Source organism: Polyodon spathula, chromosome 15, assembly GCF_017654505.1.
Source record: "Polyodon spathula isolate WHYD16114869_AA chromosome 15, ASM1765450v1, whole genome shotgun sequence".
NCBI lineage: Eukaryota > Metazoa > Chordata > Actinopteri > Acipenseriformes > Polyodontidae > Polyodon > Polyodon spathula.
Genome location: NC_054548.1, coordinates 4,497,985 through 4,516,951, shown reverse-complemented (window position 1 = coordinate 4,516,951; position 18,967 = coordinate 4,497,985). Strand labels below are relative to the sequence as shown.

Below are 18,967 nucleotides of genomic sequence, written 5' to 3'. Positions count from 1 at the left end.
TTCTTTTTTCGATAGATATAATAAGTAAATAAAAGGAGGTTCTTCTCTTTTGTGCTCCACTCCGCTGTGCAGCTTATATGAAAACCACAGGTGCTGGTGTCTGGAAGTACGTATATCATTTCATTGCCTTTGCCTAGTTTTATATTCTGTTCAGACTTATTTCATTACACAGTTCAAAATATTGTATACACTCCAGTAGTGGACATGAATACAATGAGCAAGACTCTCTGTCCGGTGCTTTCAGTCCCAACTGTTTTAGTAGAGAAAGATGTCACTGCTTGATGTTCTAGGTCAGATTTCGTGTTTATTCTCTCTCAACAATAATTAAGAACCCCAGCTGTTTCATTCTGATTTGGTGAAAACAAGATAAAATATTTAAAATAAAGATTTTTGAAAAACCTAAAATAAAAATACTGTCAGTGGTGCATATATCTTTTACAGTACCATATTGTTGTCATTTAAAAATGAGGACATGGGGGGCTGGGGGGGGGCTCCCGAGTGGTGCATTCCAGTAAAGTCTGGAGATTGGAGGTTCAAATCCAGCCTATGTCATTGCTGATCGTGACTGGAGGTTCCTAGGGGGCGGCACACAATTGGCCAGGCACAGCCTGGGTAGGGAGGGCTTAGGTCGGCAGGGCAAGCCACGGTTCACTGCACACCAGTGACCCCTGTGGCTGATAGGGTGCCTGCGGGTCTGCAGGGGAGCCATTCAGATCTGTGTTGTCCTGCGACACCATAGGTCTGGTGGTTTTGCTGTGGACATATATACACACACACACACAGTGCCGTGAAAAAGTATTTGTCGCCTGTCTCAATTTTTGCATATCTTTGATACTTGTTTAATTAATTTATTAAAGAAAGTTAAGCAACACCCAATGCCCTCGTGTGAAAGTAATCGCCCCCTTAGACTCAGTAACTGGTTACGCCACCTTTAGCAGCAATAACTGCAACCAAACGCTTCCTGTAGTTATTGATCAGTCTCTCACAGCGCCGTGGAGGAATTTTGGCCCACTCCTTCATGCAGAACTGCTTCAACTCAGTGACATTTGTGGGTTTTTGAGCATAAACTGCTTGTTTCAGGTTGCATCTCAATGGGGTTTAGGTCTGGACTTTGACTAGGCCATTCCAAAACTTTAAATTTCTTGTTCTTAAACCATTCTGATACACACTTGCTTGTGTGTATCGGATCATTGTCTTGCTTCAGCTTTAGCTCATGGACGGATGGACTAGTCCAGATACAGAGCAGAATTCATGGTTCCTTCAATGATGGCAAGTCGTCCAGGTCCTGATGCAGCAAAGCATCCCCAAATCATGACAATACCACCACTATGCTTGACTGCTGGTATGAGGTTCTTACTGCGGAATGCAGTGTTTGGTTTTCACCAGACATAACGGGGCCCATGTTGGCCAAAAAGTTCCACTTTTGACTAATTTGTCCATAGAACATTGTTCCAGAACTCTTGAGGATCATCCAGGTGCTTTTTGGCAAACTTGAAGCGGGCATTCATGTTCTTCTTAGTGAGCAGTGGTTTCCACCTTGCTACTCTGCCACGAATCCCATTTTTGCCCACTGTGTTTCTGATGGTGGAGTCTTGATCCCTGGATGTTGTTCTAGGGTTCTTTGTGACTTCCTGGACAATTTTGACAATATGGCTCTGACTGTGGTCTGGTGGAGCCCCAGAGCCTTAAAAATGGCTTTGTAACCCTTTCCATACTTTACCATCAACAACTTTTTTTTCAGGAGGTCTTCAGGCATTTCTTTTGATCGTGGCACAATATGCCTCTAGAACCTGTGTGCTGATAACTTCACTCTGATGATAAGGGCCAAAGTTAGTCAGACTTATATTGGGCAGGGTTGGCCCAAATCAGGCCTGGCCCAAGTCAGGCCTGATTGTTAACCAAAGTATTCAAACAGCTGACCCTAATTATCCCTTTAATTGGGTTGAGTTAACTAGGGGGGCAATAACTTTTTCATACCTGAAGATTGCATGTTTGATTACCTTGCACACCAAACAAATGAAAGAAGCACCAAACTTTGGTGTCATTTTTTTTCTCTGACTTCCTCTATATACTACTACAACCCACAAAAAGATCTGACTAAATTCAATGTGAAAATGTGCAAAAATGCAGAAAATCAAACAGGGGGCAAATACTTTTTCACGGAACTGTTTTACCCACTCGACACACAATAATGATATTGAAGTTTCTACAGCTGCAAAATATTATACCCATAACCAGTTGCTCTTTAAAAACTTGTGTAAGTCCTAAAAATTCTCATCAGTCCTGAGCAGGCTGGGTCCTGGCAAGGTGATTTCTAATAGTTAGCGAGACAGCTGCACCCACAATGTCATTTACTACCAGTAAAGCAGTGCAGTTACTATGACCTGCATGTCACTAGCCTATTCACAGCATTGTTATATGCTTACTTTATTAATCATATTTGACTTAAAGTGCTTGCAATGGGAAACCACAAGTTGTTCAGGGCAGTCACAGTGATTGGGTGTTTTCATTTTACATTTGACAAATGATGTACAGTAGATGGTAAATTTAAATTACACCAGCACAAAATATAGACTGAAGTTCAAGAAAGTTTAGCCTATCCATATTTTTGAAATGGTGTGATAGAGCTATTATTGTGTTCTGTTGGCTGGATCCCATTTTTAGGCCATCACTATGGGATTGTGTTGGCTTTATAAAGTAACCCTTCTGTGTAATGAAAATGTTATAGAACACACATGGCCAAAATATAGCCAGTGCACGTCTGTGTCCTATCTAAGTTTTAAAAACACACAGAACATCTACATCCAGCAGAGAGGCACTGCTTGTGTCTTATGCAGATGTTTTTGGACTTGATCAGACTAGAAAATGTAAGGCATTCAATACTATAGGACTGCTGTGTGTCCATAATCTTTGAGTAGTGCCCACAGGTTTAAAAACAACTTGTTTGTTTAGCCTGCATTGCTGCTAACACAGCTCTTCTGTCTTAAACTGACATGTAGTGGTACTACAGTTCTGTATCGCCTTGCTTACAGGCATCACCTTCCCACTATATAAGAGATGCATTGTAGAAAACTTTTCTGTATTCGCAAGTCTTATTATTTTTCCCCCCAATGGTTTGCTGCATAACAGGCTGGTGCTTTACATGCTGTAATGTACAATAGCATTTTGTATCTTTGTTGCATCCAGAGCTGAATACAGATGGATGTTTGCAAGCAAAACGACACTGCTGCACATGCATTTATTAAGTCTAGCCCTTTAATTTTATCTATATTACAGGGAATGCAATTCTAAATTCTGTTTCTAAGTGTGGACAGAAAACAAGCCTCAATAATTGTAACCTGCAGGACTGGCCTTTCCAATATAAGAGGCGACATAGGGAAACTACATTGTAAAATGAAGGAAACAGCATTGACCTAATTTTGTAGGCAGCACATAATTTTGTGCTTATTGAACAGAATCAATTCTGTGAAGCAATTACAGAATCTGCTATCTATGCCTAAGTTTATCACAACACGTTTGGCTGCCTTTAATGGTGCAGTTAACAACTGAGCATTAGACAAAACGTGTCTTTTTCATAGCAGCTTATTTTTAATTTTTTGGGAGGATGGAAATGATAATGTCGTGCATTATTTCTGCATTTCTATTCTAAGTAAGTACCCTTGTAATCATGCTTGACCTCCCAGTTGAAGAAACAATATTCTGTAAGTTTGAGTGCTTACTTGTCAGGAAGGGTTTGTTGAGTTAATGGTTTGAGATGTACAAAATGCTGTGCTCTACATATACACTTTTTAAAAGATTATCCCAAACCACATAAATTGGGGATTTAATTGATTAATTATTACTCTATTTATTCACACCTGTGAGCTTTGATTTAAAAAAAAAAAAAAAAATAATAATAATAATCTTGTCTACCTGACTGCGTATCAAAAAACCTTGCGTGTGAAAAATAAATCTTTGACAGATGTGACTTGACTCCCATTATCTCTACATAGTTATTCAAAAACGCAACACACGTGTGAAGAACTTTCTTGAAATTATGAAAGTAGCATGACAGCCTTCGATTTGAAAAGTCAGTCAGATTCACAATATATGTCCAGAATGTAGAAAAAAAAAAAAAAAAACTACATTTGCTCATCGGTACTGCAAGCCTATCGTTTGAAGTGCAGTAAGTGGATTTTTCTTTCAAACTGTATCAAATATTATACTGACAAACTATGTGTGAAAAACTTGGTAATTTTAACTACATAGTTAAGCTGGAGAAAGCTAAAGACATTTCCAAAGCTGAAGAAAGCTAAAGACATTTCCAACGCTGGACACAAGTGTTTTTATTTTTAAATGTTACTTTGTTATACGCAGTCAAAAAAATGCAGTGAATCCATCATTAAGACTGCGCAAACATATGTGAAACAAACCACCTCCCTTTTTCCCGCTTTTAAAAGCACTGTAAGCTTTTTACTTCATTCTCAGCACCATTGAATAAAAAGAAAAATAAAACCCTCCATTTTCAGTTATCAAATTATAAAAAGCCAGGTGTGAGCCCTCCCAACCCATAAAACACCACAAACAGCAATTCAAAACTAAGTTGCTATTTTAAAATGACTCGCTTCGGATAACTAACAATTGCATGTAAAGAAATATTTTCAAACGGTCAGATTGCGTCATATTAAATGTATGTATATTTAACATTAGCTGGCATTATGAAACATTTGCAGTAAACAGCATTATGTTAATACTTGTATTTCCAATACCGTTAGCAAACAGGCCTGATTCATCAGTCGTGGAGATCAGATGATTAATCGATCAGTAGAAAATGTCGTGATTAAAACCCCAAATATAAATAGATGTCTGATGCATTTTATATTTTACCTCCAGGCCAATAGCATAGGAATTGGCCTTCTAATTTTTACATTTTGGCTACATAGGGTGGATGTGGTCATGGTTGTATACTTTTTCATGATACTTATTTGCTTTGATTTTGTTAGAACTGTGGTGGGGGTATGCATGATCTTTTTCATTGAATAAAATACAAATTCTAGAGTGCCACTTTTTTTTTTTTTTATTGCGATTTAGATTCTTAAGTTATTAAACATGACAGCATCCCATCTGGTCATTGTTTAAAAAGACAACATAGTGATTATCTAAATGAGAAGAGTCGACCAATCTCCTACAAGTCACAGTAAGGTTTCTGCTGTACACGGCCGCATTTGTTCCTTCTGCTTGTATCGTTTTGGAGCACTAGAGAATCCCTTTGGATCACATCAATCGTCTGTTTTTAGGGGTAATACCGGTATAAACACAGACGGGTTGCATAGTTGATATAATCCAGCTGTGGCTTATCTCTGTGATGAAAGGTTTATCAAATCAACCCCCAAGGGTGAGTTTATAATGTTATTTTTGAAAAGTACAAATGGTAAATCTATGTAGATGTGTTTTTTTTTAATTCTAGTTTATTAATTCTTACTGTAGTATTACTGAATACAGAGTCACTGGGCTGCTTTTATTAAGGAATTACAGTTTGCACAATAAAAAAAAAAGGAAAATATAACTAAATATTACAAAATTGGTAAAATGCAACTAGGGATTTTAATTTAATGACACAATTAACCCTGAGTTTTTTGGAATCTGGTCATATTGTTTGAGTCAGTATCTGGTATTTCAGTAGTGGGGATTTTTGAGTTCACTGAACTGTGAAGTTCAAACCTTAATAGCAATTGATGCATCTGGGTTTCCAGCTGTTGAGGGTTCTCAAAGCAGGCTGGATTTCCATGGTAATAAAACTAAATTACTTGAATAGTAGAACCGGGACAGAAGCAGGCCTTGTGGACAGGGGTGCAACGATTATGATTTTCCCAAACTGAAACCAACATTTGCATAACAATCCACACTGAACGATACCGATGAAGAAGAGAGAACTGGACCTGAAGTTTGTTTGTTCAATGAAAAGCCTCCAGTCTCAGCACTGAGCCAGCGACATTTACAGGAGCTCATCACACACTTTGTTGTGTACAGTTTTCATATTAACACCCCTTAATTGTAATATGGTAACATAAATCAAGTTATGACAAAACTTACCTGATTGCCCTCCATAGGAATAACTGCGGGTTCATAAGCGGAATCTGTCGTGTGTGTGTTAAATTACTCTGTGTATACCTAATAAATTCAATAATGATGCTAAACAGACTAAAACAGACAAATGCAACAGTATTGTAAGAAAATACAATGTTAGTTGAGGTCCTGAACCACTGCAACAACACTGTATGAGCTTATTTATCACAGTTTAAAAATAAATAAATAAATAGACGACTTGTGTAATCATGACATGTCCCGTTCCCTTGGCTGTACCAATGCAGTTCGTTTTTTTTTTTTTTTTTTCGGTTTTAAACAAAGGTTGGAAGTTCTACTTGTGGAGTATTTGACAGTTTGAAGTATTTTTATTATTGAGAGAGCTGGGTATTCGATAAAAGAAAGTAACATTATCAATATCGATCTCGGATACACTTCTGAGTAACAAATTATTTAACAATTTATTATTGGATGGTACATGCATAGATTCTCATTTTCTCAAGCTGCTGCTTAAGTTATGAATATATTTGTCTTTTTGAAAGGTAACAATGCTCAAATTCACAATAAAGGTTGTATCCTCTGGCTCCCCTCGAATGTTTTATCCTGTGGTTTATCTTCTCCACCAGATGGATGATGAGTTGTTACCATTGTCAAGTGCATCTCTCTGTCTCCGTGGATTACACTATTAGACTTACTTATTCTACAATTACTTGCTCCCTTTAGACCATTTTGAAAATACCGTGATAATAATTCACTGTGCTGTGCTCTTGTCCAGTTGCCAAAATGTTTTCCTTGCCTTGGAATGAACAGGCTTGGTTATAAATTAGTAATAAACAAAGTTGACTAATAACTGTAATGCTATTTGACAATTAATAATACATTCCAATATAACTGTTATCAGTGATTTTTTTCCTGCTGATTCTCCCAGCATTCTAGTATGTCCTTGGCTAAGCAGCTGTCTTTTCTGGCTCAGTTTAGTAAGGGTTGCATGAAGATGTCCTCCGAAGAAACGGAGTGGGCTGGAATGTCAGCGATTACTAAATTTATGAAGGTTAATTGTAAAGCTGTGCAGTTTATGAATTCTAGTAAAATGTTGAAAGGCGAGAGTGATTTTCCTCTGAAACAAGCTGGGATTAAAACTTGAAAACATAAAACATTAATTGTCTTGTTGATTTATTAGCTTGGTAAATTGATGTAATATTAATGCGCAGTGCAACTAGAAGATTGGATTATCTGCTTCCCTATAGCAAGCATTCTCCTGAATCCCATCTGCGCTTTGAATACAGTCTCTATATATATATATATAAAAAAAAAAAACATACATAAAATTATTAGTTACTTTTCAAACGTAACATTACATTAAGTTTAACAAGGAAGGACTTTTGTTCATCAATTAACATAACGATTGTATAACCTCTGGCATGCAGTGTTAAACTTGGTTTTGTATACAGACACAGGCAGTGTTTCTCTCAAGAAGGTAGTATTCGATTGATAACCCTTTAATTGATGATGCTGATTCAGTATAAATGAGTACATCCTATACAGTTCTGAAGTTCTGACTAAGCTGGTGCCCTTCTAGAATAGTGCTGCTAGATTTATACCGAATCCCGATTTTTACTACCAGCATCATTTTACTCTCTGTGAAACTTTAGGGTGGCTCAGTCTGGAGAATAGAAGGCTCTTTCATGGTTTGTGTTTAGTTTAGAAGGTGTACACTGGAAATGCTCCAAGTTACCTTACTTCTGTTAGACATGCAACTCTACCTATGCAGTAATATCAAATAAAATGATGACTTTTATTGCATCATTTTATTTTAAACCTTTTGTTAATGTGCTTTTAATATGGCATATATTTTCACCTTGATATTTGTACTGCGCTCCTTGTGTAGAACAAGAGCCACAGGGATCAAGCACAACTGATCATATTTGTCAGAGAAGTAAAGTATGAGTGCTCTGTAAACTTGGTGATGTTGCATCTGCTCCACACAATCATATTTGCAGGGCTCGGGGCAAGTTAGGTGTGCCAAGGACTCAAGAAGCACTCGAAAAAGACAATTAAATGTATGGAAAATCATGGACATTTATCAAAAAAAAAAAAAAAAAAAATCTGTTGATGAAGCTTATTCTGGCAGTGGCACTGTTAAGACCAATTTTAAAGTTTTTTAATTTGTTTGATTTCAATCAAATTGTGTGTTTTTTCCATTTCATGATTTAGGTTAATACAGCCAGTCTGAATCAAACCATAGAAAAACTAATCAGATTATAGTTTTATGCTTGTTTTTTTTTTTTTAACTTTTATTCAGTTAAGTTAAAGTAACTGCTGACTTGACTTGAATAGTGAATAAGTTCCCCTGGTGTCATGGTAAACCATTTGGTCCTCTAGGGAAGTCAAACCCTACCACTGTTTTCCTGCGGGGAAGTTTGTAAAATTCCCTTTTTATTCTTTTTTTTTCTTTTTCTTTTTCTCCCCAGCAGATTGCGCCAGAGAGCTTTCAGGAATGAACTGGGCTGTGTACCAATTTCTGCTGTGGATTTGTTTAATATTCACCTCCTTCTCTTAGGGACTGTATTTATAAAAGGTCATAAGGCTAGTCATTTATAGGATAGGCCATATTGTTAAAAACTTGGTCCCACTCTTATTAAATAATTACATTCATATTTAATTACTAATGTAGCTGTTCATGGTAAGATTCAAAGATCACCAAGAAAAACACCCAAATGTTTCCTGTAATTGGTTTTCTTGGTTATCCTGGCCTGTTTTGGCTCATATTATTGGTACTCGTTAGTGAAAAACGGAGCTGTGAAGTTTCTTTGCCTGCATGTTGTTGATAATTTTACATTCAAGTGGAGACGTTTTTTTTATTTATTGAATACGTGTGCTGTGTCTTATGATATAATTTGTAGGTAGGCTACCATACTGTCCACATGATGGATGAAAACTAAACACTGAAAAGGGGTCATGTGTGAGAGGTTCGTTGTTTCAAAGCATTCAGGCTGCCTTCTGGATACTCCCTGCACACACAGAACTGCTTCTTGTTTACTGTTGTCAGCGTATTGCCTATTGGTGACATGTGCAATGATGCAATGGAGACCATTGTAGAAAAAGGGCATTGATGCCAATTAAATGCCATATTGTACTTGCGAGACCACCTGAATGACTGTAGGCATCTGCGAGACCACCTGAATGACTGTAGGCATCTGCGAGACCTCCTGAATGACTGTAGGTAGCTCCTTTAGTTTCTCCAGGTTAACTAACCACAACACAGACTAAACGCTGGCAACGTCACAAGGTAGTTGGTTACTGAGTTATGAGCCTCCAAAATGGACGCTGGGCCAGACATGACATCCCATCAGCATTCCAGAACTCAAAAGGGATCGAGCTTTTCATTTCTCTCTTTTTTTTCTTTTTTTTAAACTTTACCATAATGTTTCAAAAGAGCGGTGTTTGGATAGTCGAGATGTGTGCGGCAGAACAGACTTGATTCTACAGTAAATCCAACGCTGAACTGTGAGTAGAATATTATTCTGATGCTTAATCTGCAATGTTTGCGGGTGTATTTGGCAGCATTTTAAATCTGAATTTGATTACTACTGTCTTTTTAAGTAACAAATTCAAGTTTGACCTGAATTTTGTAACCGGAAATGTAATGTTATTGTGACATTTTTTTAATTTAATTTTTTTTATTTTAACTGAACAATTTAAGTTGAGCTGCATTTTAAGCAGAGTATGCTTACAATAATAATAAAAAACAATTAACAAAAGTTGTAGTTAACATTGCAGAGACTACATTTCTTTTCTACTGTACAGTACAGGTAGAAGTTATAATACGCATTGTTTGACAGCAAGTGGCTATAAAAGTTAATGTCACATTATGCTTTTTTTTTTTTCTACAGAAGTTTTTACTTGTACAAATGCAAAATGTTATTTTTGTGGGACTGGTGTGAAATAAATGTGTAGATTGCTGTCAAGCACACAATATAATACTGCATTATTCTTTGTATTTATTTTCTGAAGTAAATGCAACAAGTAAACAATATCTGTTAATTTAAGATTTAGAATTATAAAAGTTTAAATATAGTCCCTATTAGTTTTACAATAACTTACCTGCTCTATTATTGGTTTCCAATCGATACCTGTTGATATGGGTAGATAACTATCAGTATTGGCCAAGAAAATCTATATTGGTGCATCCCTATTAGTAATACATATTGTGTATTACGTTGCACACTGTGATTTTGTAGAAATACGTTCTTTTTTAATATGCAAGAACTGCATTAAACGCATTCATGGATTTTTTGGAACACCTGGAGTTGACAACACATGGACCACCACTTGTGGGACCACTAGTGTCATATATATATATATATATATATATATATATATATATAATATATATATATATATATATATTAGATATATATATATATATATATAGTATTGTAGGTTCCCATCAAGGGTTGGACCTGTGGTATTGAAATATATAGTATTGAAATATAGACGTTTAACCGACATTTATTTTGTTTCTTCATATATTCATACAAGCTGTACAACATCAAATGCACAGCCAGGACAATGCATTATTGTTAAAATTGAAATGGAATTTTTGTTAAAGGAGGATTTGGAGTGGTGCAGTAATTCATATGTATTTTTAGGCGAATAACTCCTATAGCATAATATGGCAGCATCAATAAGTCAATGTTTCAAGTAGCTCTATTTGCTTTTATGACTCGCGTGTACAGGCCACGGCTGAAATGAATAATACTGTATGTAATACTATTGCAATATTGCATACATAAATTATTTTGTTAACCATGCTGTCGCCCTAGGAAAATGTCTCTACAGTATCAAAAGCTACATTTACAGTAAATCACACTGTGCATGTGATAGTCTTTTCATTATTGGCTACAGGCTACATGAACAATTGTGCATTTTGTGGGCTGCTATTTTGGTTTATTCTAATGGTGTAGATCTAAATATGTTTGGGTGAACGCAACTTTTTGCCAAGCTTTGAAAGTTAACTTTGGACTTTTTATGAAGCATTTGGAATTGATAAGATCTGCAACACAAATGATTTTGTGTTGCCCACCCCCACCCCCACCCCCCAATCTCTTTGTTAACGAAAAGAACATCTACCTAAATATTGCCCTGAAATCCATTACAACATTATAATACAGTGACTTCCAGTCCAGACCCTTGTTCCAACCATGTCCTTAATTATAAATGAAGCCAATTAAACCTCTAATCGGGCCCCGTTGTACCTTTGCTTGAAAGGGTCGCTAAGACCACAGTTTCTTATAGCTTGTTTAAAGAATAGTGTAGGCTTAAAAATGTCAAGATGAGGGGTTTGCACATGCAGATTTGGATAAAATAAATAAATAAATAAAAAATTGGCAAATTTAATAGATGTCTTCAGATCTTGACTTTGAACTGAACATATTATTCTTCAAAACCTTAATTGTCAAAGTGATCTGCTCTCATTAAAGAGGCTGTATGCTCTAGGCTGTTCCTGTTACTTCCCATGTAAGAAATACTAAATGTCTCCATCTCCAACAAGGTAGCTAGGACTTGTCCCTTTAGAGAGTAATTGCTTTGCAATGTAGTAAAAAAATTATAATAATAAAAATAGTAACATACTTTGCATGTTGTCATACTGCCATTTATACTTTGTGGTGTTTGTTTAGATAGATGTAAAAAGCTAATGTGTGATGTGTGGAACTTTCTTTTAAAATTTTTTGGTCAGGTTGAGCAGTACCGATTACTAAAAGGCTACAAGTAAAGGCTTTTGCTTTTTAAGGAGTTGCCTGTTGAAATAAAGGTGACTTTTAATAGGTTTTAATGTATATCAGTCAGATATTGTTAGAAGGGGCCTTTTAAGGTGTATGTGACTCAAATGCAAAAGATGGAGGGAAGCTGATGCAGTTATTCCTGCCTGGTCTTGTTAAAAGGCTGCATTGCAGGACATCTTCAGACTGGTAAGTCAATCTTGTTTTTGTTTTTTCCCACTACACACTTAAATTAATAGCTTTCTCTGCGTAGATCTTGGGTGTGTCTGACAAATTAAAAAAACAAGGACTCTGAGGTTTCAGGTTGAGGACTGACTGTGAAAAGGAATGAATACTATGAACAGAACAGAAACGGAACAAAACTGCACTTCACTGCCTAAGCCTGAATGTGGAATCTGTAGACCTATTCCTTTACTATAAAGTATTATGGAAATCCCACTGACTCCCCTGCGTCCATCAACTCATTGTTTCTGAAGTTCAGAACTATCCTTTTCCACTCATTAAAGCAGTTGAAGGCAATTTATTTTTTTTAATCAGTTTACCTTCTGAAACCTGTTCTCTCTTTGTCACCAATAACCCTGTTCATTTTTATATAACTTGTTGGTTGAGTGAATCTTTACAGATGGTAAAGTTGTAGGGGATTGGGGGTATTGAAGAAGAACTCTTAGCAAACTGAGTGATGATCTGCTGGTGGTAAACTACCACTGTGTAAGATATGTGGTAATGAAACCCCCGATCACTGTGTGAAGTTAATTCATTTTTTATATGTTTGCATTATTTGTAGAAGCAATCTTGGATTAATCCAAGATATGTCAGATGTCATTAAGTAATAAGTTGATATTTATTCAAATACACGTGTGCAATAGCTTAGTAATGAAGTGTACATGTTTTGGAGGAGACTAATTAGCTTAGAAACAATGAACACACCTTGCACAAGAGTAATTAGCATTTTTGCACTGACTTCCCATCTTCAGATGTGACCGACGTTTGACATTGGAGCTCCGCATCTCCTGAAGTCAAGTCTTCTTTTTATCTCTGTCCCCAGGCCTTGCAATTCTTTTGAGGATTTTTAAATAGAAGCATGAATGTTTCTGATCTTGACAAGACCTTCAGGAGTGACATACTATATCAAATGAAGCAACAGTGTATCAAGTAGCATCTGTGTGTAGCAACTGCAGGATGTTAGTGGTGATCACAAACATAGTCAGGTACTTTTATCTGTCTTTTACAGGATTGTTCAACATTCTTGTCTGTAACAGATTCACACTTGTTCAGGGTTTTGGTTAGTTTGGGATGACTGACAACCAGCTTTTGGTTGTCGATTTCAGTTACTTCTAGATTTGTGCATAGGGTCCATTTTCAGAAGTGTGTACCTTCAGGCTCACAGCGATACGATAGATGCCCCAGTATGTGAGTTATGATGTGATACATATCAATACAATTAATAAAATGTGAAAATGTTTTGTTATTGTGAACTTGCAAAATGCATTTGTTTTAGTTTTTTTTTGTTTTTTTTTAAAGATAGTAATGTAAAGTACACAATCTAAATAAAATCTGTTAGCAACTGCTGCAATATTTATACATGATTCTGACATGTGACCACTATTTAGATGTATTACCTGATGGCTGGTGATCATAGTCCTATGATTTGTTTTACCCAGACTGTCATAGAATTCTGCAGAGGCCATTTTTTCCCTTCGCTGGCAATGTAATTAACAAAGGTCTTTTTTTAGATTATGTTTGAAGGCTATTTCCCCACTTAGCTTCTCCTTGATTGATCATTCGTACCACCTGTTTACACAGAGCCAAGCTGATTTGTTTTGACTTTATTAATGAAGTAAGACTGATGGCGGATTCACTGAGCTGAGTCTTCAATAACTTTCTGGTATTTCAGCATGACCTGACGAAGCGTCTGAATTAATCACACGTAAAATGTTAACAACGTCAAAGCAAAGCAGGACACCTGAAATGAATGAGGTCACATCACAAATAGTTTTCAGCTCAGCTTTCCATTATTTGTACGGTACTCTACGTACAGTAGCCTACATTTCAAAATCTGTGCTGTACTACAGAACAGTAATGAAGAGAAACTGGATACAAGTCAAGATACTATTTCTGGATGCTTATATTTTAAATTATGCATGTTCGGTAGGAAGAGAGGAAGAGATACATATAATTTCCTTAGTTTTTCCTCATTTGCCCTTTCATCATCATCATAATAATAATAATAATTATTATTTTTGTGCTCACAGATTATAGATATGCCTTTTGCCAATTGTTCTGAATTAACGAGTTTGACAGGTGTCATTTTTATTTATAAATATTTCAAAATGTAAATCATGAAAGGGGATGGAAAAAGTTCACTTGTTAGTGAACATTAGTGACATGCTGCAATTTTAATGTTTCAGATTTTGGATATAGTGTTAATATTAGGCTAGATATTGACTGAACTCCTGAGGTTTTTCTATTTTTGTGTTTACATAAGGACAGTTCCTTGTATTAGCTTACCTTGGTCCATTAGTTTTCATCAATAGTTTTGTGCTCTGATATAGACACTAGTGCCAGATCATTATTTCCCAGCACTGGTTTATTTGGGCTAAATTACAAGTACAGTTAAAAAAAAAAAAAAAAAAAATTATAATAATTAATAATAAATTAAAAAAAAAACCTGTATATGCTGCCTGCAGATACTGTTGGGAAGTGATATAAAATACTGTATATAGCAGCAAATAGAGCTTAAACACCTTTTTAAATTGCAACAGTGTTTTTAAGTAAGGCATTCAAATGACCTTATGCAATAAATTGTTGAAAGATTCTTGGATCTGGAAAACTGTAATGCAATGGGGGGGGGGGGGGGGGGGGGGGGGGGGGATCATCTGGCTTTGCTTTCATTGCATTTTTAGTCATACATAAATATGGTTTTCACTTTCTCGTAACCCCATAACCAACGCAAGGTTAGAGTGAAATGTAGTGTGGATGCTGCCACCACTTTTGATTAACCAATTCTAAAATGAGGCTGCTACAGTAGACCAGGTGTATGGAAGAGAAGAGAGGGACCAGGAGACGAAAGTAGTAGTATTCAATTTTTTTTATCAAACAATTCTGGTTAAGATAGCTACCCTGGGTAGCAAACTAAAACCAAATTTGCGGTGAAATGACCAAGTGACCTCGAGAGGCAGCTGGTTTGTAACTGCCACAGTGCCCAAAGAACTATGTCAATCAAAACGACACACCCCAAAACGGTGACATACAAACACACTGAAGAGCCACTTAAGTGCAAACTCATATAATTAAATCAGTATAAAACAAGATATCGGTAAAGGAACAATAATGTGAAACATGTAGAACCCGTGCACCGTGTGCTCTTTCAGCAAGGAGCTGCTTCCAGTAAGTTCCCACTGTTCAGGAGCAACTGCCACCCAACTACTATTTTAAATTAACCCTCAATTTAATTAATTAGAACAGCACTTAATTTCCAAGAAAGTAGACTTCAAATTTAATAACACTAATTACTAGTAAGATATAAACCAAAATACTAAAACAAGTTTAATGCAGCACAAAACGTTAAACACAGAGGAAAGGTTTTAAATTGTCCTATTCCAGAAGTCTGAATGAGTCCAAATAAAAACAATTACTGTTCACATACTTCTGAAAACAGCAAAGCAAGTGTCCAGTTTGTCCAGCAATCCAGCCCTGCTTCGCAGTCTCTGCAGCCTGGCCCTGTCTCGCCGTCTGTAACCCTGGTGATTTTACTACTTCCCGGTCAGCCTGATTTACTGCCATTCAGCGGCTTCATTCCTACTTCTCTACGCTCCTCTCCCATTCTGTGGGAGATTGAGAGAGATTTTATATATATATATATATATATATATGGGAGACCCAATCTCAGTGGCATTTAGTCTTCGAAGGGGGAGACTGAGAATGCAACAGTCATTACAGACAGACGATTTAATCCGTGTGTTAGGATCCTCTTTTTTTTTTTTTTAAATGAGGACCCTAAACAATAAAATAGAAAATATGTTCATCTGATTTAAAAGAATAAATACATAAATAAAAAATAACTGATCTGTTGTAGTAGGAAGTTCAAAACTGAAATTCGGTCTTAAACACTGTTTCTGGGAAATATAAAACAAAGCACACAGTAGTTTTAAAATCTACATATATAACTCTTTATCCAAAGATTGGTATTTGCTCCCTAGGAAAAAAAGCATTGTCTTGCACATTGTTGCTTAAGTCTGTACTTTTATGAAATACAATAATGCCCACACCAGAGGGATTGCTTTGTAGTTGGTGAATTATAAAACTTTGTATATTGTATTTGCAATGCCTTAATTCTGACTCTTATTTCTTTTCTAGCACTTAAACATTAGAACCTTGACGGATGATGTGGTAAGATTTTTTCAAGTTATTGTATTCCTTAGCTCATATTTGGAACTTAATTCTGCTATGTTAACACTTTAACCTATTGACCTGTGACTTTAATTTCCTTGCTGCTAGATAATACTAAAAACGGCTTAAGATAATATGCATGCAGCGTTTTAGTATGTGTTGCACACCCCCTCCCAAACTACTGATTAGCCTCTTGGTCAGTCTTGGATATTCTTATGAAATATTAAAACACATTAACATCTCCATGCAGTACTACTGTGTCACAACTCTCCTGTATGTGTTGTGATCTGTGCATGTGCCTTTTATTTAACTCATGATGGACAAATTAGTCTGACCATTTTTCAAATAAGTGGAGAGAAAATACTTAATTCCAAGCAGCACTGTCTGAACCCAAACTGTCGACCTAAAAACATATTTTTTGCTAAAGCATACATAAAATTAACAAAAACTAAAATATTTGCTGTTAAGTTCACTGTGATAAATGCAGCAAAATTAATGTTTGTTTTGATTTTGTTTTGGCCTGTCAACCTGTTCAAGTCTGCACACACTAATGATGGCATCCCTAGTACATCCCTGCACACACTAATGATGGCATCCCTAGTGGCATTTTGAAAAATAATATTTTTCTTTTCCATGGGCAGGATTTTGTTTTCTTATCCCTCATTCCTGTATTGCTCCGAAGCAAATGAATTCATCTCTACCTGGTGGCCTTCCTTGCTATGTGCATTTATTTATTTATTTAGTCTATGCTCAATGGTTCAAAATCTGATATTAATTTAAATTAGCAAGCTGTCTGTTGAAAGCAATGGTAACCCAATGTTTAGTACATTTTCAGAGAGTGAATGAAGAATGACTAGGGGTGAGGTATTTGTTGCCAATTAGCTGCAATGAGATCCGTACAAAATTTATTGGTGTAGATCATTGAAAGTTTTGGGACTGCTTTCTTAATGTTCAAAACATCTGAACCACTGGACCGTACCAGAAAATTGATTCCATTTTCTCTCCACATCCTGACAGGTTTTCACTATTTTACATGAAGAGTGGGAAAACTTGAATAAAAAATATGAATTAGTATTTGAATGTGTTATTGATTACAGAAACATCTTGAGAGAGCATGTGCCTGTCTTTTAGGTGAGGGTTAACCTTTCCTTGCAACACCGCCTCCATTTTTTTATTTGTATTTCTTCATTCTTTCAGTACAACCTTGTCCTTTTTTCTTTCTTTGCAGACTGGAATTGGATTTTTTTTTTTTGTTTTTAATTTTTTTTAACAACGATTTTTGGTGCTGTAACTTGTCTGGTCTAAAAATGGTTGTGTATGATAGTAATGAAGTCAATAATTAAAACTATGTAAATAAGAAACTTTTATGATTTGCATGGATGGGATGTAACATCCAATGAGGTTCACAAATGCATAACAAGCGATGGAAGTATGTCATAGAATACAAGGTGTTTTCAGTGGCAATTTCTTTACTGTACCATAGGGGACATTTTTGATTTTATAAATCTCACCTTCACAGGGCGACCTAAATAATAATAATAAAAAGAGGATTATTTGAAACTGGTGCTTAGAGAACTCAAGGGTATTTCCAGCATGAGATTACTGCTTGAAAAGAAAAATAAATGTTTATTCAGTTTGAATAACTACCCCTTATTGGCTCCAGAGATTGCATTACAGATGAATGATTTAATTAAAATAAGGGATAACCAGGGAGCTAATGGAAGAATCGAGACTCAAGCTTCATGAAAATTCAAGGTGCAGCTCAGGAAAAGTGCGCTTTCTTCTGTGCTTACTTTTATGAATCTTCAGCAGCTATTCAATATTACATTACCCGTGCAAGCATGTGCATATAATGTTGCCTGTGCCTTCTGCGTTCACTGAACCATCATTTAACTTTGTATAGGGCTTTACAATTCTACAGCTATTTTCATAAATGGAAGAATATTATGACAAAACAAAAATCAAATACACGTTTGACATAATGTGTGCATCTTTCATACAGGAAAATGTGAGATCCACAAAGTGATGGTAATACATACAAGATAAGATTTAGTAGGATGTTACCTCTTTTGATTGAAATTCTTTAGTCCTGTGAAATATATAAACCTAAGTGTAACACCAAAACCTCAGGCATTATGATGTCAAGTGCTTTATAAATCCCAAAGAACAAGTTTCTTCCTTTTTGTAGTGCTTCACTTTGAGGGCTACACAATGACTGCCCTCCAGAAAGTGGAATGTCAAATAAGAAAAAGCAGTTTCATTTATACAGGTATTTTAATGTTCAAAAGTGAGCATAAAGAGTGTGAGAGACATGCACAATTCTTAAAGTCATTTTTATAATTGGTTTGGTTCAAGGTAATTTTTTGAGCAAAATCCCCACCTCGGTTTGCACTGGTGTCATAAAACTGAGCTAAAGTTAAAATAATGATTCCACACAGTTTGAGTGGTGTGCTTACAAATTCTGTGCAGGCTGCATTGCACAGTAACAGGAGCTTGATCATTATGACAGATGCTTGCACTGAAGCCTGGAAGTGTCTTTGTAGCAATCATTTATGTGCTGTAATTCAACTGAATAAGGGACTGTTGTCACAGTTCTCAAACAGCCTTGCTTGGAGTTGTCCTGAGCAGTATAATTTTCATTTAAAAGGATGCACAAACATAAATGTAAGCATTACTTAAAGGACAAGAAGATCAAATTGAGGGCTTTGACCTGAAAAAAATGCATTTGCTGC

At 36.0% G+C, this 18,967-nt stretch overlaps 1 protein-coding gene across 1 annotated transcript in view; it reads left to right on the top strand.

Annotated features, from left to right (window-relative positions):
- LOC121327491 (protein diaphanous homolog 3-like) overlaps nucleotides 1–18,967 on the top strand; it is a 179,594-nt gene that overhangs the window by 11,671 nt on the left and 148,956 nt on the right. Inside the window, exon 2 of the mRNA XM_041271562.1 lies at nucleotides 16,203–16,235. Within this exon, the coding sequence (XP_041127496.1) occupies nucleotides 16,203–16,235 (33 nt within the window). The remainder of the gene's footprint in view (nucleotides 1–16,202; nucleotides 16,236–18,967) is intronic.